The sequence below is a fragment of the Lampetra planeri genome, chromosome 2 (assembly GCF_965212315.1).
Source record: "Lampetra planeri chromosome 2, kcLamPlan1.2.h2, whole genome shotgun sequence".
NCBI lineage: Eukaryota > Metazoa > Chordata > Hyperoartia > Petromyzontiformes > Petromyzontidae > Lampetra > Lampetra planeri.
The window spans coordinates 12,862,775-12,890,482 of NC_136108.1; the positions used below are offsets into that span (position 1 = coordinate 12,862,775).

The following is a 27,708-nucleotide window of genomic DNA, read 5'->3' on the forward strand; positions in this document are numbered from 1 at the left end:
TGATGCAACTCAGGCGATAACCTATTAACAACAACAAATTACATTTGTAATGACACATTACAAATTACATTATGTAACACAATGTTTGTTCCTGGGTGCTAAGTGTTATTTTTTTAATTGCTTATGCCTAAAAAGTATAGAAAATGGCGATTATTCACCACGAACTTTGCTTTTGTGACCAGGACTTAATGTGAACGAAAGACACAAATGCACACCACGTTTTCTCACTGAAAACAGGTACATTTCAAAATATCACTGTCCTGGTCACAAAAGCAAAGTTTGTGGGGAATAATCGCCATTTTCTATACTTTTTAGGCATAAGCAATAAAAAAACAACACTTACTACCCAGGAAAAAAAGTTTTTTGTTTGTTACACAGTGTTATTAATTAAACATAGCCTTACACAACCCCAACAACATCATCGTCGTCATCCGTCATCTGGCATGGTCTCGGCAGCATTGACTCAAGCCGAGCAGAGCCCACGGGACCGGTCTCGACACGCAAAACGCCTTCGCCGGCAGTCTCTCAGCATCGAGTTGAATCGACGACTCGGGCGAACTGCCGATCTCACGGCCCAAAAAATGGGGGGGGCCCCAAAAAAGGGACCCCCCCTCCCTATTCCTCTCTCTACGAAACGAACCCCACCACGAAGGCCAGGACGACACCGCGCACACACGAGGGGTGGGTGATGTGACTCGGCAAACCTCCGCACGGGCGAAACTCTTGCGGGTGCGTTCCCAACACCCCCCCCATACCCTTGACCGCGCAGCGGCAGTGCGCTGCTGCTGCACCGATTGATGGCGTGGTGAGACGTCGCGTGGAACGGGCGCGGCCTTTCTAACTCCCACGCTCGCACCTCGCGTGCATCTTGGGGGGCTTGTGAGCGGCGAGGGACACTTCCACCCCCCCCCCCCCCGTGTTTCGTTTCTCCCCGAGTCTCATTAATTATCGCTGCGCTGCTGTGTTTTAGCTCAGGGACAACTTCTCAAATCAGTAAAGTCGAACCAAAAAAAGCCACCAAGCACGAATGCTCTCTCTCTCTCTCTTTTCTCACCGTCCTCAAGGCCGACATCAAAGTGCCGGGTAGGTAGGGCTGGATACCAGTCCAGGTGTTGTGAGTTGAGTGGCCTAGCGTGGTTGGCACGGACCCTGTTTGCAGCGAATTAAATTGCCCCCTCCACAACTAAGCGCCTGGGGGCCTCTCCAGCCCGAGCCCCTCCCCTCCTCCCCGGCGGTGCAGTTGCACCGCCTGTACACTCGACAGCTAAGTCAGTGCACGCGCAGGCTTTGTCCCTACGTGACGACGACAAAACAACACGAGCTCGGACCACGTTCATATCAACACGCCCCCCCCCCCCTGCTTGGGACCAGGGTCGTGGGCTGTGTTTAATTAGTGCCACGCATTCCTGAGCCCAGGGTTCCCCTGACTGATATCTTTCTTGATGGTGAGCTACCAGGAATGTGCAATAGTAATCGGCTACCTTTACACTGTAAATAGATTTTTTGTTTTTACCATAATTGTGTGTTCATGACACAACTAAGGCTAACTCAACCCTCACCCTGGACGATAACTATAGATGACGACACTACGAATGCCTAGAATCAGAATATTTATACTGGAGGAATCTGATCAAGGCCGTAGACATGGAGTCAACATTGGGGGGGGGACCAAATCTTACAGGGGGTCTGGGGGTCCCCCCCCAAGAAAAAAAATCTAAATTTTAAAACTCATTTACTGCCATTTCCTGCCTAAAAGAAAAAATAAATTCACTAACACATAGAATGGACTTTTTAATATTTTCTTACAATAATGTATAATAGTGTATTGTATTACATTGCTCTGTTTTTTTTTACCTTTTCTTGTTTCATTGTATGTAATGGCAGAGATTAGGGATTAATAAAGTACAACCATAACCCTAGGTTTTTTCGGTAAAGTCACGTAGGTAAAAATAAACAATAAAAATTAATAATACAAATAATAGAAACAACAATAGAAACAAAACGATGAATCACAAATCTAGAATTACAACCATAACCACAATCATATAAACAGAAATCTATTTTATAGCGATATATTGGACATTTTGAGCATATTTTAATATTGGGGGGGAATGTGTCCCCCTCAATATATAATAATTACAGCCTTGAATCGGATGAACTATAAAGCTATTTTTCACAGATGTCCAGCAGTTCACATATGTCCCGCAAGCCATAGTGCCCACAATGCATCATGGTCCGCCTTACCACGTTTACCAATCTTCTCCTTACAAATGTACATTTTAACACTGAACACGCCTGATGATTGCAAAGCTTGTTTTGCACTGAACATGCAGAGTGCAATTACAATAGCCATCTTGTACACCTATGTATCCAAAGTTACGTAGGGTATGTTCGTAATTTAATTTAAGCTCCGATGACAAAGCAATCTGGTTGATTGACACGTGTAGAACAATCTCTAGAGGGCATTGAAAGGTGTGCCCCTGGTGTGGATAGAGAGGCCTGTTTCTGTGAAATCATTATTTCTGTGATGTGTTCTTTCGGATCTGCCCCTGACACAAGGCGATACACGTGTTTGCTGAATACATTCAAATTTCGTCTCCTGACATGAGGCTGATGGTAAAATTGGAATAAAAATTGGAGAGATAAAAACAATCTTCTGTCTTGTCTTGGGAAATAGTGCACAGTGGTTCGCTGTGGTATACAGTACCAACCGCCTGGGTTCAATTCCTGGTCATGATGCACAACGCCAGTGGCAACTGAATTCTGAACACTACATGGGCCCCTTCTCGGTAGATACTTTCATCTAAAATGAGATGGTCGCCTGATGCAACGACTGACAAAGGTGGTTGGGCACGTGTGGTGTTGTTGGCCACACCACCCCGAATGGTGCTCTCGGACACCACTTATTTCGTGAGGTTGCCAATGAAAGGGGTGACAGTCGAGCATGAAGCTTGCCAGGGACGTGGATGGGAGGGAAATGGATGTGATGGGAACAAGACGGATGAGATGGAGGGAGATGGATGTCTGAGTCTCCCGTAGAGGCGGACAATTCTCAGCCTCTTTTTTATTAGAAAGTCTGTTCCATCGTCTGTAACAATGACTTGCTGAAACGGGTATTTCCATGATAATGGGATTGTGCGGTTTGGAGTGACCTCTTCCTTGCTGTCATGACAGATTTAGATAGACATTTATATATATTTTTTTATTATAAAACCAGGTGAGAGTCCAGAACCAGGGTGTGTTTATCAGAGTCTTGGAAAAGATTGTGACCAGTTGCATGAAACACAGCATAGGTGGAACTTTCCCTATGTTTGTCATGTAAATTATAAATTACAGGTCAAATATTACTTAAGGTGTTTCATTCAACCAGACCATGGAACTCGAGTTCCTGGTACACCTGGAGGTAAACAGATCGCCCGATCCCGGTCAGTGTGTGTCAGCCCTAACTTGCGTTATGCGTGCGCGTGTGTACACGTGCTGCTAAATCAGTGAATGGCTTTGGAATTCCATGATCTCTTGAGAACCTTGTGCTTGTCGCGTGGGTTTCGGGTTATGTCATTCACCCGACTTTGTGACGCTGTTTTCTCAGTCGTTTCACGGTGAAATATGGGACTTTTATTATGCGACTGTCGGAAGGGTAAACAAGATTGATAAAAAAAACGAACTCACCGCTTGTAGTCGTTGGCACTGCATTTGTAACATAAAACAATATAGAAAGTAAGTTTAAAAAAACCTTCCTTTATTTTAGTTCGTTAAATAATGTAGTCATGTTTGTTTACGTTTTCCACCAGTTTACTATTCCTTTAACGTGTAAAGCACGTACTGATAATTATAATCACTGTTTGCATCGCGACATATGTAACCATGATTGTAACTAAGCTATGTACTGTATAACATCGGTACCGTCACAGGATGCACATAGAGCTTCACAGCTTATTGGGCCCTACTTGCTCAAATAATCAAATACATAAAATCTAAACATTCATAGGCAATATTATTTTTCCAGACCAGGAAGACTGACAAACTTAGACTTGGAGACGGCACTTTGCAATGTTGCACCATAAAAACGTGGAATAAAGTTGACAAACGCTTTCGAATTGACAATGAGGGTGGCCCAAATTTTAGATTACCAAGATAAGCTCACATTATTGTTTTTTTGTAAAACTCACTTTCGGACCGCCCTGTTTGAAAAGTTTATTTTTTTTATAATTTATCTTCTGAATAAAAACCTTTTCTCCAAAAGATCATACATAGATTTGTTTCTGTTATAAGGCAGTGTTGACGGTGCATGTGGAGCGTGTTTATGGCGTTGTGCTTGTGCGTCACTTCCAACGCAGTCCCTTACATTCTATTGTTTGATTCCAATCAAGATCCAGTTTGTTAGGAACAGGTCGGTTCAGTTTACAAACAAGAACCGTTCACAATTGAACGATCCAAATGAATCCATGAGAAAAGAGGATTCATGCCACGACAAAGGGGAAACGCGGAGAAAAAAAAACATCGGCAGATGGGTAAAAAAAACATTGCGCTGTCAAACGATGTAATTAATGCCTCGGTCCTCTTGCTAACAAGAACCTGCCCCGATGGCTTTGGATTCTTGTGGACGTTGATATGCCGCCCCACGTTGTGGAAAAGCCCCGTGCGTTATTACTCTGACCTCCCCCTCCCCCACCACCCTCGCCCCGGGGTGACAGTCCAGCCCTGTGATCACAGAAAACTACTCCGCTAACTGGTTCTGCTGTCAGTGCTGATTAAAGAGCCGCTGACTCATTTGCTTTGACTGTTCCTTGCTGGTGGTGGTACTTGTTGGTGCTTGTGGTGGTTGTGGAGGTGTTGGTAATAGTGGGGGTCTGTTAGTGGAGATTGTGCTGTTGCTGGTGGTGGTATTAAAACAATATTTTGGGATAGTGGATAATAAACTACAATAATGAATAGTAAATTAGAGGTCTTTATCAGTCCATTGTTGGATGGTGCTCTCCTCATGTGATGTCAGCTGCAGGAGTTGTTGGACCATACTTCACGATACTGGTCTGTGCGAGTTGGTTCACAAGTGGGGGCCCAGGACCGGTTCTGCTTTCACACACAACTGATAATATTTGTGGCCGGGTATCTAACTCAGCTTGCCAGGTTCACAATACAGTGTGCTAACCACTGCTGCACCAACACTACACCCCAAAGAGTCAAACGTATGACTATGTATGACGAACGTTTATTTTAGTTACTGATGAATTACCATATGTTGTATAGCACGTTACAAAGCCAACCTGCTATGTGTTTAAGTTCAAAACAACGACGCTCAGTGGAGAGACGCGACAGCCGAGAGGGTGGCTTACTGAATGCACGGTGTAATATGAGGTGGGGGAATCTGAGCCTGGATCCTTGTATGGCTGCTGCTGCTGCTGGTGGTGCTGTTGCTCCTGGTGGTGGTGGTGCTGTTGCTCCTGGTGGTGGTGGTGGTGCTGCTGCTGCTGGTGGTGGTGGTGCTGGTGGTGCTGCTGGTGGTGGTGGTGCTGGTGGTGCTGGTGGTGGTGCTGGTGGTGGTGGTGCTGCTGCTGCTGGTGGTGCTGGTGGTGGTGGTGGTGCTGCTGGTGGTGGTGCTGGTGGTGGTGGTGCTGCTGCTGGTGGTGGTGGTGGTGCTGGTGGTGGTGCTGCTGGTGGTGGTGGTGCTGGTGGTGCTGCTGGTGGTGGTGGTGCTGGTGCTGCTGGTGGTGGTGGTGCTGGTGGTGCTGCTGGTGGTGCTGGTGGTGGTGGTGCTGCTGCTGCTGCTGGTGCTGGTGGTGGTGGTGGTGCTGCTGGTGGTGGTGGTGCTGGTGGTGGTGGTGCTGCTGCTGGTGGTGGTGGTGCTGGTGGTGGTGCTGCTGGTGGTGGTGGTGCTGGTGGTGCTGCTGGTGGTGGTGGTGCTGGTGGTGCTGCTGGTGGTGCTGGTGGTGGTGGTGCTGCTGGTGGTGGTGGTGCTGGTGGTGGTGGTGCTGCTGGTGGTGGTGGTGCTGCTGCTGGTGGTGGTGGTGCTGGTGGTGGTGCTGCTGGTGGTGGTGGTGCTGGTGGTGCTGCTGGTGGTGGTGGTGCTGGTGGTGCTGCTGGTGGTGCTGGTGGTGGTGCTGCTGCTGCTGGTGCTGCTGGTGGTGGTGGTGGTGCTGCTGGTGGTGGTGGTGCTGCTGATGGTGGTGGTGGTGCTGGTGGTGGTGCTGGTGGTGGTGGTGGTGCTGCTGCTGCTGGTGGTGCTGGTGGTGGTGGTGGTGCTGCTGGTGGTGGTGCTGCTGGTGGTGGTGCTGCTGGTGGTGGTGGTGCTGCTGGTGGTGGTGGTGGTGCTGCTGGTGGTGGTGGTGCTGCTGGTGGTGGTGGTGGTGCTGGTGGTGGTGCTGGTGGTGGTGGTGCTGCTGCTGCTGGTGGTGCTGGTGGTGGTGGTGGTGCTGCTGGTGGTGGTGGTGCTGCTGGTGGTGGTGCTGCTGGTGGTGGTGGTGGTGCTGCTGGTGGTGGTGGTGCTGGTGGTGGTGGTGGTGCTGCTGGTGGTGGTGGTGCTGGTGGTGCTGGTGGTGCTGGTGGTGCTGCTGCTGCTGCTGGTGGTGCTGGTCGTGGTGGTGGTGCTGGTGGTGCTGGTGGTGCTGCTGCTGCTGGTGGTGGTGCTGGTGGTGGTGCTGCTGCTGGTGGTGGTGGTGCTGGTGGTGGTGGTGCTGGTGGTGCTGCTGCTGGTGGTGGTGGTGCTGGTGGTGGTGCTGCTGGTGGTGCTGGTGATGCTGCTGCTGGTGGTGGTGCTGGTGGTGCTGCTGCTGCTGGTGCTGCTGCTACTGCTGGTGCTGGTGGTGCTGCTGCTGCTGCTGCTGGTGGTGGTGGTGGTGCTGGTGGTGGTGGTGCTGCTGCTGCTGGTGGTGGTGGTGCTGGTGATGCTGCTGCTGGTGGTGGTGCTGGTGGTGCTGCTGCTGCTGGTGCTGCTGCTACTGCTGGTGCTGGTGGTGCTGCTGCTGCTGCTGGTGGTGGTGGTGGTGCTGGTGGTGCTGCTGCTGGTGGTGGTGCTGGTGCTGGTGGTGCTGCTGCTGCTGCTGGTGGTGGTGCTGGTGATGCTGCTGCTGGTGGTGGTGCTGGTGGTGCTGCTGCTGCTGGTGCTGCTGCTACTGCTGGTGCTGCTGGTGGTGGTGGCGAGCAGATCAAAGTGACGATGCCAATTTGACTTTGCAAAAGAAAACGAGGGAAGCTGAATCTCAACGAATGGGGCCGCGCCTGGTGAAATAATGGACGCTGATTGATGTTGCGTGAAAGTGGCTGAGCCGGAGCCGATGATCGCGGAGCTGATAAGGGAACCTTGGGTTCACGTGTGGGCTCGGAAGCCAAGGTTAGCTCAGGAATTACCTTTAACGCATAGATCGCTACAGGGCCTCAAGTTGAACACCACAAAATAACATTAACAATGTCCAGGAAAGGCTAAAATTAGGTTGAACTGCTTTTTTTTTTAGAAGAGGTGTCCTCCTCCTTGCATGGGGGGGGATGTTTGGCTAATTCCATTGATCGTGTTTGGCGTCATGGAGGAGGAAACTGGAGAATTCTTAGAAAACCTGCCATTCGAAGGAGTCACACTCAAAGTGCCACGCAGATAGATTTAAGAATCTGTTGTGCTGCCATGTCATGACCACGTCACATCTCAAATCGACAACACCTGCCCTCCATGAGTGACACAGTGGTCTCTCTCGTGAGCACCTGTGAACGTTCCAACGCGACAACACAATGAAAACAAATACAATTGCCTTCATTTATGAACATAAAAAGGGCCCATTGACTTTGAGCGGTGGTGCCGTGGTCAACACACTGTACTCTCAACCTGGCAGAGGTGTGGACTCGAGTCATGTGACTTGGACTCGAGTCAGACTCGAGTCATGAATTTGATGACTTGCGACTCGACTTGGACTTGCATAACAATGACTTTGTCCCACCTATGAGGTGTGGACTCGAGTCATGTGACTTGGACTCGAGTCAGACTCGAGTCATGAATTTGATGACTTGCGACTCGACTTGGACTTGCATAACAATGACTTTGTCCCACCTCTGCAACCTGGTGACCTGACTTTCGTTCCTTACCACGGCATGGATCATCGTTCCTTGGAGGCCACCCATTGCCAACTCGTACCGACTGGACAGGAGGAGTATGGCGAAGTGACCCCGTGTGCAGAGGCTTTCATCCAGCGGTGGACTGACCAAAGGGCTGTAAATTATTTTATTTTAATTTTTATTTCTGTTAGTTTTGTTCACTTAAAAAAAAAACCTGGCGCATACCGCTCGTCCTTGACAATTTACCCTGACCTTTCAGTGCAAAAATGCACTTTAAGTATGACATGGCTTGAGCTGTCGTAACCAGCCACAGTCTTCCATTCCCTGCACCACAGATCGCACGTTCGCCCTTTACGTTAAAGGTGATCCTATAATATTCAAAAGTGACTTGCCGTCTCAATGGGGATTCATCATCATCAGCCATGATAAATCCACTGCGAGATGAAGGCCCCCCAAAGGTGTTGCCATCTGTCACGGTCTTGCAAAATTATATCCATCTCGTGCACTTGAGCTGATCTCATTGTGCTACTATCACGGTGGGACACAATCTCAGATTCCTTTCTCCCCTTTGGCTGTCACTCCATCGTTAGTCTCGGCCACGAGTCAGCATTGCTTATGGCAATGTGTCCTGCCCATGGCCACTTGCTCATTTTAACAGTAAACATTACGTCTCTAACTTGCTTAAATTATTTGATCCATGCATTCCCTCTTCCTGTCACAGTGTAATTCCAGGCATTCGTCTCAACATGCTTTCCTGCACACTTTTCAATAAATATTTCCCACTTTGCTTGTCAATTTGCACGCTTGTGATCCGTATGTCACCTGGGCTATAAGTGGAGATTTCTCGCTGTCCTATCTGTCCAATGCACAAGCACTCTGCAATGTGAAACACCGATCGTGGCCCTCACTTTGTTGAGCTTCACGTTGTTTATCGCGAGAGAATTTTTTTTGCGTGTGGAAATTCCCCCCGAGCAGTGATTGGGCGTTCGAAAGCCGTCTTGCTGGAATGAGATCTCAATGCATTAATCAGTCTTGCCGGGACGTGACAGAATTTCGAGGTCTGTGAGCCCAGAGTTTCCCCCCAAGGCGCGAAAGCTCTGGACTTTAACTTTTTAAAAACATTTATGTTGGAATTTTCACCTTTTCCTTCCCATCCCGTACGCCGCGCAGCTCAACCTCGTTTTTAGCGAGACGGCAAATTCACCGCGCAACTTGAATGCAAAACAAGTCGACTCATGTAAAGCACATAATTGCCCAGTTAATCTGCCCACTTTTTGCGATTAGTAATTCGAAACATTGCAAGCCACGCTGCGAGATCCCAGCGGTTGGGTAAATATGGTCGCCTTAAGTAGGGCCAAGAACCAAAGAGCAGCCAAGGTCAGGGAAGTGGGCTCTCAGCGCGTTCCCTCCGCTCCCTCCCATTCCTGGGCGCGCCGGCGGGCTGAGCGTTCCCGCGAGGGCTGTGGTTGAGCGGGTGCGCGAGCGAGCTCGGGTGGGTGGGAGTCGAGCCCCGGGGCCATCACCTGATGGGATAATTAACAGGAAATTGATACAGGTTCCTCGTTTCGCCGGCCCCTCGCTTCGACTTGGCTGGATTTTGCTGCGCGGGGGTTTGCTGGTCCAGCTTTACCTCCGCTGTTTGCCGCAAACATCCGTGTGGTCGTGTCCCTCTGCCCCCCTGCCGCTGCCACAAAGGCCCTCCCTCCCTCCCTCTCCCACGGCCACTCGGCGTTAATGGCAGCCCCATCAAACCCCGATCCCACCGTGCCTAACCTCGCCGACCGGGACCTTCCGCACCCCCTCTCACTCGCCAGCTCGCTCGTTCGCGGCGGCTTTTTGGCGAACCGTCGCGGCGCTTTCAGATGCGCTTCTGCGGTCGTCTGGAACGCTCTTCCTACCGATATTCGGAAGCCGCTGCAGCCATGCACTTTTAAATCCAGATTGAAAACTCATTCCTTTAGAACTTCTTTTCGCGTTTCGTTTGTTGTCCTTCCCTCGTGCCTCCGATTAGCAGCACGGCTGGCCCCGTGCGGGACGAAAGAAGTTTAACACACACACACGTGCCACCTTCCCACTCCCCCCTCCCCCCTCCCCCAGGCCTTCCAGACCCTTTCTTTCTGGTGAAGAGAAGGGAAGAAAAAAACCCGCAGAGCTGCGTCGTTCTTGGCTTTGCAGGCGCAGCAATACCTGCGAGAGAAGCCCTCGAGTGTCCCCCGGGTCGCGAGGGCGCTGCCTCTGCCGCTAAGACTCTTCTTCTTACACCTTCTACTGCTGCTCGCTCGCTCGCTGTTTACCTTCGCATGGAATGCCTTTTGCTCGCATTTGGGGCGTAGCTTTGACTTTTGCAACGCTGCTGCGGCGTGAACAACAAACAAAATAATTACAAATTAAAGACTAAAAATATCCTCCAACAGCTCCTCGGGCTATTAGCCACAAAACAACGCGTCGGCTTTCTCCTCCCAAGCGATGCTCCTTTCGCGGCAGGCAGATATTTTGGGAAGGTCGCTCTTAATTCGTGGATGCGCGCCTGTGTTTTGTTACAGGCCGGGGGGAAAAAAATACGATATTTTGAGATGTTGCTCAAGTGTGAGGTGCCTTGCTGCTGCTGTTGTTGTTGTTGTTAAGTCTGTGCGCAGCGGCGGCGGCGGTGGCGGTGGCGCACCTCTCTCCTGCCCGGCGTTACGCGTCCCACGCGTCCCACCGCCGGCAGCGGGTATCGGTCCGTGCCGCCGGGGCCCTCGGCGTGCTCGATGTGCGCCGTGCGTCACAGCGGCCAGCTGATTCCCTGCGCGGGCATCGGCATCCCAGAGCGCGCATCGCAACAAAGAGGGGAAATAATTAACCTACAGTAATCTCGTTTGGTGTGTCCGCTCCGCGGGCAAAGCAGCGGCAACAACAAAAAACGAAGCCAGCGCGCCCGCCTGTCGCCTTGCATTGGGCTCTGGCAAATCAAGTTAAGTTGTCTCGAGGGAGTGTGGACGCTTCCTGCGTCTTCCTTCGCCGCACAAAGGCGGCCTTTGAGAGGTGCCCCGCAGATGAGAGCTTATCCCTTTTGTGCGGACAATTGTCTGACTGTCCGGCGATTGCCGGGGTGTGATCTGTCAGGGAGGGGTGGTTAAGCGCTAAGCTGCGTCTGGCGGTAGCCGGGGCGCTGGGAGAGGGGGGCACGGGGCTGGGGGGGGGGGTCCGAGGGGGTGGTCAGGAGAGGGCTCGGGAGGGGTGAGGGCTGGGAGGACGGGTTGAGGGATTTTCTAAGCGTCGGTTTCGGACCCGACGGCTCCATGCTGAGTATGGAATCCTCTGATACGTCTTCCCAGGCTGTCTCCATGCAAGCAAGCACTCTCTGTAAACAGGGTTTGGGCACAACAGGGCACGCAGACGCACACGGCAAAAGACTGCAAATGAACATTTCTTGAAAGCGCCACCTTTGTTGCCGCTTTCTTCAGGGCTGCTTCCCCCCCCCCCCCAACCGCCCCCCCCCCCACCGGGGTCGCTCAGCACACACGAAGGGGGGGGCTGACCACACACTCGGTTCTCGTGAATTCGCGACCGATGATTCTGACAGAGTGAGAGCGAGCTGTAAATATTTTCTGCGCGGGGGGGGGGGGCATTTCGCCGCTGCTGTGCGAACGCAATGAACATCTCACCTTCTCTTCCGATGCCTCGAATACGTTGCAACAAAAAAAGAAAACACATTCTCTGAACCGCGGCAAGCCAGGCAGACGGCGGCGGAAGACCCCGTCGCCAGAGCGCATCGCTCGTGTGCCGACGTGCGCGCGCGAAGTGTGTGTGCAATTAATACAATTACCGCCTTTATTGTCCGTCGCTTTCTCGGCTGAGTCGATATGAACCCCGCAACTGTGATCCCACGCTGGTCGCATTCTACTCGGGCACCGCTCTGCAGCGGCCCGAGCCAATTTAAAAATCCCTCGCCGGGCGCCGACGGCCCCCCGCACAATGCGGCAGATTATTGGAGATTGACACCGCGTCCAGTAAATATCTCTTAAATGGCAGCTCAATGAGCGGGGAGGCCTGCTGAGCCGAGCACCATTTCTTATACACCAGCGGGGGGACACGGAGTTGTGGGGGACGCAAGGGCTGAGATGGGGGGGGGGGGATTTATGCAAAGCTGGAATTAGTTTTTACTCTCCAATGCCTCTGTTGTGGCGTCGTCGCAAACCCGCATTCACCCATTGTGCCGAGCAGGGGCAGAATGTCCCTTTCTGTCAGAAATATAATTTTTTTTCTAATTCTTCCCCGCCTGGGAGGATCTCTCTCAGGCATGTGTGGGGCGGCCCTGCCGTGGGTTCGATTCTATGCGCTTGCGGTTTTTTGGGGGCGAGGGTGTGAGAGAGGGATTGTGGGCTGAGGGTGGCGGGAGGTTTGGAGGGGGGAGTGGGGGAGGGCCGCTTCCAGCCGTTATTCGGAGCAGCGGGGAGTGGCTGGCCCTCCCAGCGGTGGCCTAACCCGGGTCGGGCTGGCCCTTTTCAGCCGCTCATTCCAGTGCAGATATCCGCAGCCTCACAGCCTCCACGAGTCCCACCCAGCTTCGCCGGCTCCTCTAATGCCCTCGCCCGTTGTTCATGTGTTTTGCGCTCGCTCGCTCTCCCCCTCTGAGACCTTCAGCGTTTCAGCGCGACCCATTCAGCGAGCTCGTGCTCCCCCGCTGCTTAATTCACGGCCAAATTTAATGTCCCATTTGGACGTGAGCAGAGAGACAGCCCCAACCCACCAGCAGTGTTTTGTCGCTGTCCCTCTGCTCCAAATGCCACTCTCTCAGGGCCGTGGCTTTAAACGCCACTTCATACGAGAATTTCTTGTGATAATACACTTAGAATACGGCTCTTATTGCACTCGAGTCACAACATTTATTATTCAAATCTTGACGACTTTTCATATTCGTCAAGAGTTTTGATGAAAGTTTGGTGGTGTCTCCGTTGGCAGTATTGGGGAAAATTTGCTTAAATTGAAGAGGGGAATGAGGACTATGCTCTAATTTTGAGCTTTCACAAGCGTGAGTGACCATCATAAACAAAGTTGTATTCTTTTCGATTTAAAGCTTTCGTGACTGCAGGGATTCACATTATTGGTTCTTTCGGTAAAGTCACGTAGAAGGGAAATAATAAAATAATAAAATAATAAAACATAATAAAATACAATTCTCACGACGTTTCGGCCACAACGCAAGCAGCCGTCCTCAGGTGAAGAACAGGTCTGTCGGAAAGACGCTATCTTTACGAAAAGTTGTATTCATTGACTGTAATAATAATGATACGTTGTTGTTGTAGGGGTTGCATTCCTATAAACGAACGAGAGCCTATTGATAGCATGAGTCCCATACAAAATAGATCTGTCAGTCCGATTCCACAAATGTGACTGAACGCACGCGTCGAGATGCCATAATCATGATCCTGGCGGCCACAGCCCTCGTCTGATCGTTGCCCGGATCACTTTTTGATTCACAGAGAAAATGTTGCCATCAGTTCTTTTTAGCTGTGATGAGAATTGATTCTCAACAATCTGTTCACTCTGAACTCAGACCCATGTCTGATCCTGTCAACGTGGCTCCAATCGAAACGTCTTAGTTTTTTGTTGTTATTTTATCTGAACCTATCTACGTGACTTTACCGAAAGACCCAAAGAATATGAATTCCTGCAGTCACGAAAGCTTTAAGTCAAGATTCAACCACACACACTTCGCAACAGAATGACAACTTTGACTTGGGCTTAAGCTGTAAAAGAACCTTGACTTGCTGTCATTTTATAGTTTCACGCACCTCTCAAAAGAGAACGGGTTTCAGCGCTCTGTCAAACCACTGCTGGGTGAAGGCCTCATCGTGCTGTGACAGTCATTGGAGTTATTTGACTGCACATCACCGCAGCTGGCAATTGTTGGTTGGCAATTGGAAGGGATGGTCACGAACGGATCAGAGAACACTCGCCACTGATGTCAGCCATGGTCAGGAATCAAACTCAGGCGACCAAGTTCATAACGTAGTAAGCTAACTGATGTGCCACCACGCCACTGATTGATCCTCACATATGTGCATATTCTGAATTTAAATGATAACAAAATGTGGTTTAATAAATACAAATATTTATTCCTTATCTATCCCGTGCAATGTTACCAAATGTTACAAAGGTTAATCCTGTCCACCCGCCTCCCCTCGAAAACAAGAACGTTCTGTCATCTTCTTGGTTCTTTCGGTAAAGTCACGTAGAAGCAAAATAATAAAATAATAAAATTAAACATAATAAAATAATTCTCACGACGTTTCAGCCACAACGCAAGCAGCCATCCTCAGGTGAATAACGTGACTTTACCGAAAGAACCAAGAAGATGAATCCCTGTAGTCAGGAAAGCTTTAAATCTAAATTTAACTTTCTGTCAGTTTAGAAGCAAGCACTTGCATGGTTCTAAAATTAGTCCCTGTATTATATTTGTGAAAAAGAGCTTTACAGCTCATTTCATTCCCCCATTATAAATACAGATTCTCATTCTGATTAATTGAGTAAATATCAATTGCATGTCACCTGCTCAAAACAAAGGCCCGCTACTGCTCAACGAAACGTCTTGTGCGGTACACAGATATGAACAATGCACACAAAAACAAAGCACGCTTTGAGTGGTCATTTTTTAATCGTAGTCATCATCATCATGCCACGGGCATAGCGCGAGAGCGCCGTGGTACAGCGATGCCGCTTCACAGCCGTTCCAACGTTTCTGCTGCCGCCGCCGCGGATGAACTTTGTTCACTCGGTCCCACGCAGAGCTGGAAATCGCCTTTCTGGGCACGGTCGCCGACCGGGCAGCAGTGAAACCACGACGGCTTTCTAGCCGAGGCCACCCGTCCGCACGGGGTACAATTACTCTGTCAGCCCCAGCTTTCCGCTCTGCAGTAACTCAAGAGTTAAGATGTCATTACGTGCACGCTTCTCTGATAATTTTTCTCTTTTGACAGGCTTTGTCGTTTCGTTCGTTCGGTCTTTTTTTTTCGTCTTCACTTTGGTAAATCTAAAAAGGAATTTGTTTTGGGGGGAAAAAAAGCGCCGCTCTAAATGGGAAACCAGGTGTCCCCTCCCACTCCTTTGTGACATTATCTCCGCCGTCTTCACGATGATCCCATCATAGCAATCTTCTGGGCTCTCTAAATAAACCCTAATTCATACCTCGGCCGTTTAGGGCTGTAATCGAGTTTACGGCGAGCCGCCATTGAAAGGCACGGGAGGCAGGCGGCGTGAAGGTGAGTCCAGCGCGCTTTGGTGTGACACACAGGAGCCCGTCAATAAGGGGTGGGGGCAACGCGGCAATAAACACAACTCATTACCATTACCCATCCATTTGTTTCAGCCAGGCCACTTCAGAGCACGGGACACTTTGCCTCGGAGGATTTAAGAGGTTGCAATCACCGGTGCAAGGGAAACAAATGGGCACTTTTGAGGCGAGGGGCCGCTGGCAAATCGGCACGCGTAATTTTACACGGCGAAGAGCACGTTTTGCGAAAGTGGGATAAATTAAGCGGCAGTAGCCTGTGAATATTGTCACCAGGACATTTACATGTAATCGCTGCACCCCCTCTCCCCCCGAACACGGAGAGTCATAAACGTGCCTACCGTGCGCTGGCTGGCGCATTGAGTCGTGGAGTGGCTTTTGCCGCGGGGACATCGGTGTGACCCGGGGAAAACCCACGGGGACTTGCAAGCGAGAAGCGTTTCGCGTTCGTTTCACGCGCGCATGACCGAAATGAAAGGAAGGGTTTTGCTCCGCCTGATCCCAGGGCACCCCAGGTGTTTTCGAAGATCAGAGTGGCCGCCGTCATTAGCAAATGACGTCGAAATGTTCCAGACGGGCATGAAACCACCACTGACCTTAATGAATGTCGTAAACTCGATTACACCCCTAAACAAATTCCTGCGTGCAGTTGTTATTTATGGGGGCCCTGTGTGGGAATTGAACCCCTCTCAACCCTAATTCTAGGGTGCCGCATTACAAGGGAGCTGCGCGTCGCCCGCAGACATGTGCAGCCTGACACCGCCAATTACCAGCACCCGACCTCTTTATGGGGCAGTTCTGGCCGGTTCGACAATAAAATCACTATTTATGACGTGGGCCCAAAAAAACACGGAAAAAAAAAATCTGCGGTAACACTGATGTCACCGTATCGAGGTGCAGTAAATCCTTGCCGTCATTGATGCTGCAGATCAAACGGAGCGGCTTCGAGGGCAGAGTAAATGTTTGTGACGCAGGTCTCCACCGCCGCCGTTGTTTTTGACGGAATCGTGGTCGGTTCGTGCTGGGAGTTTTGCGGTGCCACGATGGCGTCACCGCTTGTCCGCGTTTCCGTTTCCTCACTTTATGATCCTCCGCAGCCCCTCACCCCCAACTACTTTGCGGTGGCAGCAACAATGAGGAATCCGTCGGATGCCCGGGATGATTGCAGGTTAGTCACTGCGCGCCCATTAACTGACGGCTTTCCCGAGCGGTGGAGAGCGAGGTGTGTGCGTGAAACGCGAGCGCTCGCAGAGCCCCGGGGATGCAATGCTGGCCGCTTCTCACGGGGTGCGCATGGCCCAAGACGCGCCATTCCATCTCACGGTGGCATCACCACCACCGCCACCCCCACCCCCCCCCCCCCCCCATCGAGACGATGGATCAGCTACGAAACATCACCTTCACTCCCCCTTGCAGGCAATTTCATGCTGCCGTCACTCGGTTCGCTGCCTCCTTAAGTGGGGAGAATCGGTCAATACCAGCGGCGGTTCACGAGGAAAATATTGTCTGGTATTCACGTGATTGAGCAAATAAAGCCTGAGATGATGATCGTGTGTGTGAGCCAATTAGGGAGCACACAGGGCAGTGAGTAGAGTACTGGGAGCGCTTCGCTTTAAACAAGGGGCACCAACTGATCTCGATGTGTGCGGCAAGTTTAACCTGCCGTTGTTTTGAATCACATTTAAAAAAATATATATAATGCGTGACTTAAAATTCTGAGTTTGCTTAAACATTTTTTTAAGGGGTTGTCAGAAATAGTACCATATATTATAATTGTTTTAGTTCATTTTGTGCGACGCATCAACATTCATAAATTAAAGCATTCAAGTAATGAAACTAAAGATAACAATTGATTTTAATTTTTTTCCAAATAAAGAATGATGCCTTTGACATTAGTCTTACAAACCGTACAAGGCAAGATGGAGGCACTTACAAATTAATTTCCTTTCACGAAACCTACAACAGTGCACGAGGCAAGCTCATACCTGAGCATCACATTACACGTGAATACGAAGAACGGCAGTGAGTTCATCAACCTTGTGCAGCCTGCCTGCCATAGGATGTGGCCTTGGGAGTTTTAGGGGTCCCAGGATCAAAGCGCCGCATCGCACCCCCACCAGCATGAGTTTCAGGGATCCGAGGGTCAGCATCCGAGGCCGCTCCCTGCCCAGGGAACCTGGCGCTTCATAGAACGACCCCTGCAGAGCCCGAATTGCTCCCAGAGTGAAGCCGTTTCCTCTGTAGCTCCTCTCCACCACGCTCGCCTGATCCGCCGCTGTCGCCTGGTCTTCCCTGACACCGTTAGCCAACTGAAGATATTCATCTTCTCGGTTCTTTCGGTAAAGTCACGTAGAAGGGAAAAAAAATAAAAAAATAAAAATAAAACATAATAAAATACAATTCTCACGACGTTTCGGCCACAACGCAAGCAGCCGTCCTCAGGTGAAGAACAGGGCTGTCGCTGTCCTCAGGTGAAGAACAAGTCTGTCGGAAAGACAGTGTCGGAAAGACAGTGTCTTTCCGACAGACAGCGTCTTTCCGACAGCCCTGTTCTTCACCTGAGGACGGCTGCTTGCGTTGTGGCCGAAACGTCGTGAGAATTGTATTTTATTATGTTGTATTTTTATTATTTTATTATTTCCCTTCTACGTGATGACTTTGCCGAAAGAACCAAGAAGAGGAATCCCTGCAGTCACGAAAGCTTTAAATCGAAATTTAACTGAAGATATTGTTTGACGAGATACGGCAGGGGCCGCTATTCGTCGATCTCATCAAGGAGCATAAACCATCTTCAGGCAAACTCCGGTCATCCCTGCAGCGGCTTTTGGCTTACCATGGAGTAAAGTTGGTCACTGCATCGCGCGCTATCATACGCGCTTTTCGTGCCAACTGGAACACTCTTCCTTCCGATATTAAGAAGCCACTTTTAAATCTAGATTGAAAACTACTTTCTTTAGAATCGCTTGTTGTGTTTAGTTTGTTATCCTTCCCCCGCAACCTCCGATACACACGAATGATCCCAAGGCAATTGATGAAGTAATTTTACGATGTGCTTGCAGAGTTGTTACCCGTTGCTGGTAGCGGGGTTTTCTCGCTCCCCGTTGGTTCTAGAGTCGTCACACTCCACCAGAGGCGAACTACCGGGCTCACTAATGATGGCAATCGAAGTGTTCAGCACGCAACTTTAACCGGTTTAAAACTTTAACCGGTGAGCCTGCCCTACGCGTAAAATCATCGCCCTTGTGGCTGTACATATAGCCTCAACTATGTGTAAAATATCATGTATTTAGCCGTTATTTACCATTGCCATCATTTACATCAGTAAGTCAGTCAGTCAGAGGGGTTTGTCTTTCGGTATATGTCTTGCATCAAACTTTATTCTGACCAAAGAACACCGCTCAGAGCTGGCCTCACTCCAGCCCCACAGGGACCGTGTTGTTCCCGCCAATTGGGGGACCCGAGAAATCATTTTTGGTGGCTCCCCTCGCGCCTCCCCGCCCCCACTTTTCAATTTACAAGATCTCGGTGAGTGACAGCGGAGGTTATAGACAAGAGGTAGATATGTAGCGAGATACAATATACATTTAGACAAATACATACATAATGTGAGATGGGACGAGAGATGCATGTAATGATATAAATGAAATATACATTTAGACAAATACATACATAATGTGAGATGGGACGAGAGATGCATGTAATGATATAAATGAAAGATACATTTAGACAAATACATACATAATGTGAGATGGGACGAGAGATGCATGTAATGATATAAATGAAAGATACATTTAGACAAATACATACATAAAGTGAGATGGGACGAGAGATGCATGTAATGATATAAATGAAAGATACGAGTTTTCTTTATTTGTTGATGAGCTTGTTATATTAACGAGGACTAGAATTTGTGCTCATATGTATCTTTTAAACAACCTTATATGTGTGTATGTTTTTGGTTTGAATCTGGGGCTCCTTGAGCTTTTTGGATCCCTCAGCCTTTCCATGCTTTGCTAATGCCTTGCACCGGCACACTGCACACTTTGGTCAAGTGCTCTGCATGCCAAAGTGGGCTTCTCTGGAGGTAACCAGACAGCCAGAGGAAAAGATGCCGGGGGAAAAAAAGACGTCAACCAAAAGCAGCAGATGCAACAGAGCTCAACAAAACTCCCGGCAAGGTGGCAGAGCAGGCGCAAGGCTGCGTTCAGCTGGCGATGTCTCCCCATTGGGTGACCGACATCACCTTCGGCAGCGATCGGCAGTGCGCATCTTCAGATGTTCCGAAGGCAACGCGACGCGTGGGTAAGACTCCTTCGCATACACGCGATGGGCCGCGCGGACGTGGGGCGGTATGGTGCCTACCGCTGTGTTCAAGCGTCCGGTTCAACTCATTCAAATTTCTCGTTGTCGCTGTTCGTGTCGCTATTTGGTTACCGTGGCTATTTGGTAACCGTGCGAGATAATGTTCTATGAAATGAGAGAAAAATGCAGGCACCTACATATTTAAAATAAACCGTATGATGTAAATGGTTAAGAGTTGCACGTCGATTCATCCTCTCATGAATACGAATTCTGCATTGCATGGCAATGTTTATTTTGAGTGTTTGCCTGATGTTGTTTTGTTTCACATTGGAATTCGCTGCTTTGCTGCAACTTATTGAGGCTCAGGTCTCCCTCAGTAAAGAGACTCACGGTCTCGTTGGACTGTTACCTGCACATCAATAAATGCCATTTTAAATCTGCTTCTCTGCCTCTCTTTAGTATCTCTGTCTCTGTTCATCTCTCTGCCCGTCTCTATCCGTGTCAATGACAGGAGTACCACAACTCAATCTGACCGCTTGCGAAAGTGACTTCCAACAAACGCCCATTGTCCAGGTTTGGCAAAATTCGACATCATCCACCAAGAGATGGCAAGATAAAGCAAAGCATTCCCTCTTTATCAAAACTGTAAACTTTAATTGTTAAGACCAGCTATGTCCAGACGGGGAAAAAAAAAAACATTGACTTTTTTCATAAGTACACATTTTTCAAAGAATGAGGAAATATATGTACAGCCTTTTAAATAAATAAGTTTAAATGATTTAGATCACGTACATTTAATGAACCCCCCCCCTCCCCCCTCAGTACCTAGAGATCAGCCAGACGGGTTCGGAGTGACCCCCTTTCGCCTGCCCCACGCGGCGGAGCGCTTTTAAACCCTCGGCCCGAGTGTTGAGGTAGTTAATGGCGGGCACAGTTTGACTACCCTCATCGAGCGAGGCCGCGCGTCCCGTCGCGTACACCTCGCCCGCCGGTGGCCACGGGCCGTGTCCGAGCGGGCCGCAACGGTGGGGCAGCGCGCCCGGTGGCTTCCTGGCGGTTCCTCGCTCGAGTCGGCTCGGCTGCAGGATAGCCTCGAAGCACGAATCCTCACATTTATATACTTTGTCACCAATTACACTTTTTTTGTCGATTAAACGGTATTTAAAATAAAAATATATTATATGTAAAAAAAAAGTTACTTTTGCGGAAGGAGGAGCGGGGGTGAGGGTCGGAGTGGGAGGGGAGCGAAATAAACAAAATGTTTACGCAAACAAATCTGGCAACGGAGGGTTAAGGGGGGGGGGCGGGGGGGGGCGCGGGGGGCGAGGGTAGTCACGGCGACCGTAGCAGCTGCGAAGTGGCACGGATTGCGGCTCGACACGGCTTCAGCATCGCGGCGCTTCGCCGTCGTTACAACGACTACAGCCTCGGCGTCGGGTTCGCGGAGCGTGGCGCGCGCGCGAGCGGGCGGGTGAAGAAGGCTCGTGCACCTCAGTAGGAGCGGTGGTCATGCCCGGCGCGGCTCGCCGACCAACGCTCGTCAAAGAGCCTGACACGGGAGCGGCGGCGGCAGAAACAGCCGCGGCTCGCCTCGTGCGCCGGAATCCATTCGGCAATTTCCGCCGATGGCGACGGAGTTCGGTGGCAGTACGGGCGCGATCGCCGCCGGCCGGCCTCAGCCCTCGTGGGCACGGCTGGCTCGGGCCCCCGGCTCCTCGCGCTGCCCTTATTCGTGTATTTCCTCCGTGTCCTCCCTTTGATCTTCTTTAGTTCTGGCGCGAGTCTCGTCAAACGAACGTCAAATCCCAGTGTTGGACTCATTCACAGTAATGCGCGGATTCGCCGCGTGCTCTTTACAGGGGCGGGTTGCCCCACTCCCACCCCCCCCCCCGGAGCCGCACTCCTCGACAAAAACGACGGAGGGGACGGGGGTCTGCTCCGAGGCAAGACGGCGCGTGTTTTTTTTAAGTTCACGAACAAACTAAAAGAAACGAGAGTCGTACACTGGAGGTCCCCTTCGGCCGGGCTGCCGCAGGAACAACAGCACGGTCGCGGTGAGATCTGATGCAAAGGTGCTTCAGAGTTTCTAAGGCATTTCAACGCCTGATGAATGCAAATCCTCAAGCGCGCTCAACATCGGCAACTTGCACGGCAGACAGGCGGGCCGGGCCGGGCTCACGAGCCGGCGATCCCTTCACTTGCACGTGTGGATGTCGTAGACGCGCGCGCACTCCTGGCAGCTCACGTAGCAGCACCAGTGGAAGACGCACTTGCACTTCTCCCGGCGCCTCTCCGTGTGCGTGTTGTAGCCGCGGCTGCAGCACAGCAGGTCGCAGCCGTCGATGCCGTGCGACGTGAGGTTGCAGGGCCGGCCGTGGGTGCCCAGCGAGCCCGTCTCGACGCTTGGCTCGCAGAAGTTGGGCGACGTCTCGTAGTAGACGAGGTCGCGCTCCGCCGGCGGCTTGAAGAGCGGGTACTTGGGCCGCAGCGTCTCGACCCAGCCGCGCGACTCGCGGTGCCGCTCCACCAGCATCTCGGAGGCGCTGTCGTACTTGTCCTTGAGGTGGTCGCCCACCGTGCGGAAGCTGGGCTGCGCCCACCAGCACGTCTTCACCTCGCAGCTGCCCGACAGCCCGTGGCACTTGCACTTGCGCTGCATGAAGTCCAGGATAGACTACGCGATGGGGTGAGGGGGGAGGGGCGGTGGGGATGGGACATGGGAGAGAGAAAACAGCGTTGAGTGAAGGTGACTCGTGATTCGTGAAAACTCTGCCAGGTTTGGAGAGGCACGGTGGCAGCGGAGCCTGCGAGGTGCGGACGCTGGCAAAACGGAGTCAGCGATCACCTGCGGTGGTCGTAATGTATTTATGTTGATGGATGTACGTTCGCACCATGCGTAGCCAACCCTGATAATCGGAGGTGCGATGCTTTGGGAACCTCCAGCAGCCACATGTCTGGCGGTGCGTCGTGTGTCGTCGTCGTCATAACTTCATTCGCTTTATAAATGAAACCCTGGCAAACGAACTCGCTCTCCGGGTTAATTAATCAGCTCATGAGTCTCCCCAAGGGGATCCCTCAAGGTCGTGATAAAACATGCGACCAACACAACAGCATTCGCAACTCCGCTCCCGACCAAACACCTCTACTCTGCAATAAGCTCGCCCACACATCCACACAAATACAAACCAACCTCAAGCGGAGGAGGCACACAACCTCTGAACATCCCGAGTGCCATAGCGGACGCCCCACAGACGCACAACGGAGGAATGGACACGCTCAGTGATGTCCACTCTAGGTACGAAGTGCTTGTGTGTCGATTAAGAAGGACTCTTCAAGCAGCATTGTGCTTGGTCTCAATGTTATTTGGCACGGAATCGAGTACTTGATCTAGGACACACGCAGCAGGGCTTGTGGATGTATTTCCTTGGCGTGATGCTGGACGATCGATGGCTCCTTTTATTAAACAGCAGACACCTTCACCTTTGTTGGCTTCCGTGTTGTTCTGGTGGACACTTCTCGATTCAAAAACCATTCCGCAAGTCACGACTCTCGGCTGGAAGTTTTCACGCGTCGTGGCAAATGCGCTGTGAAGGAGGATGGAAGGTCTATCCCCAACAATCCGATGTATATGAACGTGAAGGTCATGAAGGATTAATTTACGTGAAAAAACTAGGATGAGGATAATGCGATGGCTGTATAGGGTGGAGTAGTGGCACAGTGGTTCGCGAACGATATTACAAATCCTAGTGGCCGGAGTTCAAATCCAAACCGTGGCTGACATCAGTGGAGACTGGTATCTGAACTGATCCTGCCTCACACCTCACTAACCACCAAACAACGTTGAAGATCAAGGTGAGCGATGGTCAAACAACACTCGTGACCAAAACGGCATGGGGAGGCCTTCATGAGCCGAGTTGGTTTACGAAAGTCCAGCGCGGGGGGGGGGGATGTTTGGCCAAAGCCTCTTTAAGTGTGCTTGAGGCTGTTGAACAGTGTTCGCAAATCCTTGATTTTTAATCCACGGCCAGTGAGCGCCCAATAGTTGTGCCAAAGTGCACAAGCTATGCTCCCGTAATGTAACCTAAAGTGCAACTCCTCTCGCTTCGGCTTTCCCCAGAGGCGAGCGCGTTCGTGCGCAGTCGTGCGGCGTGCGCCCCACTCGCAAGACACCTCGAGGGAAAACTCGTTTTTTGTTTGTTAAATGGGACTTTTTTTTTTCAGCAGTGGATGTGACAAAAAAATAAGTTTGAAAGATTATCGGTAAGCAAAGCAGAGAGAGAGACGGACAGGTGGGCACATGGCCAAATATCGAGATTAATGCGTGTGAGCCGAGCCAGTTCCGCAGATATTATGCAACTTTGGCCCACCACTTGCCAACTCGGCGCGGGAAAGCGACCGGCACATGTCACGTACGAGCGCCGATCCCAGGAGAACGTTTTCCCCAGTGCCTCCAGGAGCTCAAGCTGTAGCCTGTGCGAAGGAGTGAACCTCGTTCTGGATCCGCTCTCGAAAAGAAATCTACTATTTCTCAAATGCACGTTAAAACTCGGCTCAAACTGATGTCGGGCAGAGATTCCCGCGCACTGCACCCCCCATTGGTTCGATCCCTGTTCAAGTCCAACTGCAGTGGTGAGTGATATCCAAACCTATCCTAACTCGCCCTTAGATGAGAACCTGATGCTGTGGCGTGCCCTAAATATCAGCCCTCCGCGAGACAAACACGGACAGCCCTTTTGCGCGCGGGCGCCTTTGCCTCTGCCGCGCACACGCCACGATGGCCCCAAGCCTCGCGCCAGACACCTGCCGCACTTTTGGGAATTCGTCGTTCGGCGAAAGATCCGCGGACACGGGGTTTTTCTTCGTTTTTCACGGTAGCATCTCCGGTGTTACCCCCGGCTACGGCGCAGGCGTGATCTTGATGTTGATAGGGAGGGCGAAGCTTCCATCTCGCCGCGTTCGCTAAAGTGATGTGGTGTTCGTGGTGGAGGGGGAGGGGGGTGGCGGCCTCTCTCTTGTCTCGGCTCTCATTGCTCGAGGAGCGTGTGTCAATCTTGCCGCCCCACGCGTGAACACTTGCTCACTGCCCGGCCCGGCTCGGCGGGTCCAGCTGACTGACGCGGCGGTCGCCTGTAGCGTTGTGCGTCTGCGCAGGCCGCGAACAAAAAAAAAACTGCCAAGGTTGTGAGAGAAAGAGAGAGAGAGAAAAAAAAGAAACAAGAAATTTCTGCGAAGGCAGCGAGTGTGGTTTTTGCGGCTCTCTGCACCGTGACGGGGCTCGTCAAGGGACTCTGTTTACATTGCTTCACAAACAAATGGGATCTTAAAGATCTCTGCCGAGAACGGAAAAAAATGCACGAAAGCCAACGCGCGCGCCCCTTGTCCCTTCCTCTCCACGCTAGACCCCCCCCCCCCCCCCCAAAAAAGGTGCCTTATGTAATTTTTGCATATTTTCGTTAAGTTCCTCCTCGACATTGTTCAAATTCCCACTTATTCCGAGAGAAAACACCAGCGTGGTAACAAAGCGGCCTCTGCTTGTTTACATTAGACGCAGGAATCCACTTTGGCTTTCCCAAAGTCCCCCCCACCCACCCCCCCCCGCGCGCAGCAGCAACAGCAGCAGCAGGTGCGGCCGCGGCAGAGAAATGTCCTCCTGGCCTCGGAGAGCGAGCACCTGGCGGGGGCGTCGTGGGAACCGGGGGCGGCACCGCACCAACGACCATCGCGCTCCGTCGCCCGAGAGCTGTTGTCTCGAAACCGCGAACGCGCACCCCCACCGCCACCGCCATCACCACCGCCACCGCCGCCGCCACCGCCGCCACCGCCGCCACCGCCGCCACCACCGCCGCCACCGCCACCCCCACCGCCATCGCCACAACCACCGCCGCCGCCGCCGCCACCGCCACCGCCACCGCCGCCGCCGCCACCGCCACCACCACCACAACCACAACCACCGCCACCACCACCGCCACCGCCACCACCACCACCGCCACTGCCACCACCACCACCGCCGTGCGAGCGATTGACGCTGGGGGAGCGAGCGATGTTGGCTCCCGCCGTGTCAGCAGTGCGCGCCAAACGACGATCCAGGCCCCCCCCCCCCCCCGCTTGAGGTTTCTTCGCCTGCCGCGGCGTTTGAGCTAATTCTCGGTGACGTTATTTCATCGAGAGGGCCGTGCCGGCAATCTCCGGACGCCGCCGTTCTTCGTCGGCGCGAGGAGACGGCTTAGGCTGAGGCTGAGGAAGGTCTGGACCATATTTTTGTAGTTGACAGCCCTAATAGGTAATCGCGAACAACAACTGCCCCAACAATCTGTTTAGACTTTAGAGCCTATGCGGGGGATCTTTGTCTCTGTGCGTGTGTGACTGTATGGGCGTAGGAGTGGGGAGCGCTGTGAGGGGCCAGGCTGTGGATCTGTAATGTTCACGTTGAGTGGGTGTCAAGTGCAAAAGTACATGTAACAACTTCTGTAGTTGGTGCTCTAACTCTGTCCCAAGAGAAACCGCTCTAATTTCGTGAAGCCGCACTTCATTAAGTGTGGTTAACACATAAGCAGAAAACCAGATTTACCATTCACAGCTGCGCATTACCTCATTCTGTTGCACAAGCATAAACATCATACCTTAAACCTTGAGCTTCTGTGGAATTTAGCTGACCTCTGCCATGTTGAGCACAGAGGTGGTGCGGTGTGTGGCACTAGATGGGTTCGATTCCCGGCCATGGCTAACATCAGCAGCAAATAATTTCTAAACCAGTCCTGCACCTCCCCGAGGTCGACTTAAATGAATAACCGGCACAATGCGTGAACATCAACACTGATACCATGGTGGCACCGTACAGTGATGGACACACCATCCCATCTTGCGCTGTGCTTGTCTTTGTAGTTGGTGCACCAACAATCTATGGGTGATCTATCAACTTTTTGAGAAACTTGGATGTGTGTGTGGGTCTTAAGTTGCACCTAGCCTGGCACAAGATCAATGGCGACATTGATCTTGTGCAAGTTGGTGACACCGATGCTGCTGGTGGCATCGGCAGTGGCGGTGTTGTCGCTAGGTGGTGATGATCAGGGTGGCGTTGGTGGTGCTGGCGTTCGCTGCATTGGCACTGGTGATCATGTTGGCATTGGTGGTGATTGACGCTGCTGATGGTGGTGATCGTGGCAGCGTTGGCGATGATTGGCTGTGATTGACGCTGTTGGCGGTGGTAATCGTGGCAGTGTTGGTGATGATTGGCTGTGATTGACACTGTTGGTGGTAGTGATCGTGGCAGTGTTGGTGATGATTGGCTGTGATTGACACTGCTGGTGGTGGTGATCGTGGCAGTGTTGGTGATGATTGGCTGTGATTGACACTGTTGGCGGTGGTAATCGTGGCAGTGTTGGCGATGATTGGCTGTGATTGACACTGTTGGTGGTGGTGATCGTGGCAGTGTTGGCGATGATTGGCTGTGATTGACACTTTTAGCGGTGGTGATCGTAGCAGTGTTGGCGATGATTGGCTGTGATTGACACTGTTGGCGGTGGTAATCGTGGCAGTGTTGGCGATGATTGGCTGTGATTGACACTGTTGGCGGTGGTAATCGTGGCAGTGTTGGCGATGATTGGCTGTGATTGACACTGTTGGCGGTGGTAATCGTGGCAGTGTTGGCGATGATTGGCTGTGATTGACACTGTTGGCGGTGGTAATCGTGGCGGTGTTGGCGATGATTGGCTGTGATTGACACTGTTGGCGGTGGTAATCGTGGCAGTGTTGGCGATGATTGGCTGTGATTGACACTGTTGGCGGTGGTAATCGTGGCAGTGTTGGCGATGATTGGCTGTGATTGACACTGTTGGCGGTGGTAATCGTGGCGGTGTTGGCGATGATTGGCTGTGATTGACACTGTTGGCGGTGGTAATCGTGGCAGTGTTGGCGATGATTGGCTGTGATTGACACTGTTGGCGGTGGTAATCGTGGCGGTGTTGGCGATGATTGGCTGTGATTGACACTGTTGGCGGTGGTAATCGTGGCAGTGTTGGTGATGATTGGCTGTGATTGACACTGCTGGTGGTGGTGATCGTGGCAGTGTTGGTGATGATTGGCTGTGATTGACACTG

The 27,708-nt window shown here is 51.5% G+C and overlaps 1 protein-coding gene across 2 annotated transcripts in view; it reads right to left on the reverse strand.

The window, feature by feature from the left end:
* Positions 1-20,945: 20,945 nt before the first annotated feature.
* Positions 20,946-27,708, reverse strand: part of LOC144733532 (proto-oncogene Wnt-3-like) — a 41,641-nt gene continuing 34,878 nt past the window's right edge. For both annotated transcript variants that reach the window (XM_078615496.1, XM_078615486.1), the window contains one exon: positions 20,946-22,286. In XM_078615496.1, the coding sequence (XP_078471622.1) occupies positions 21,807-22,286 (480 nt within the window). In that variant the 3' untranslated portion in view covers positions 20,946-21,806. The remainder of the gene's footprint in view (positions 22,287-27,708) is intronic.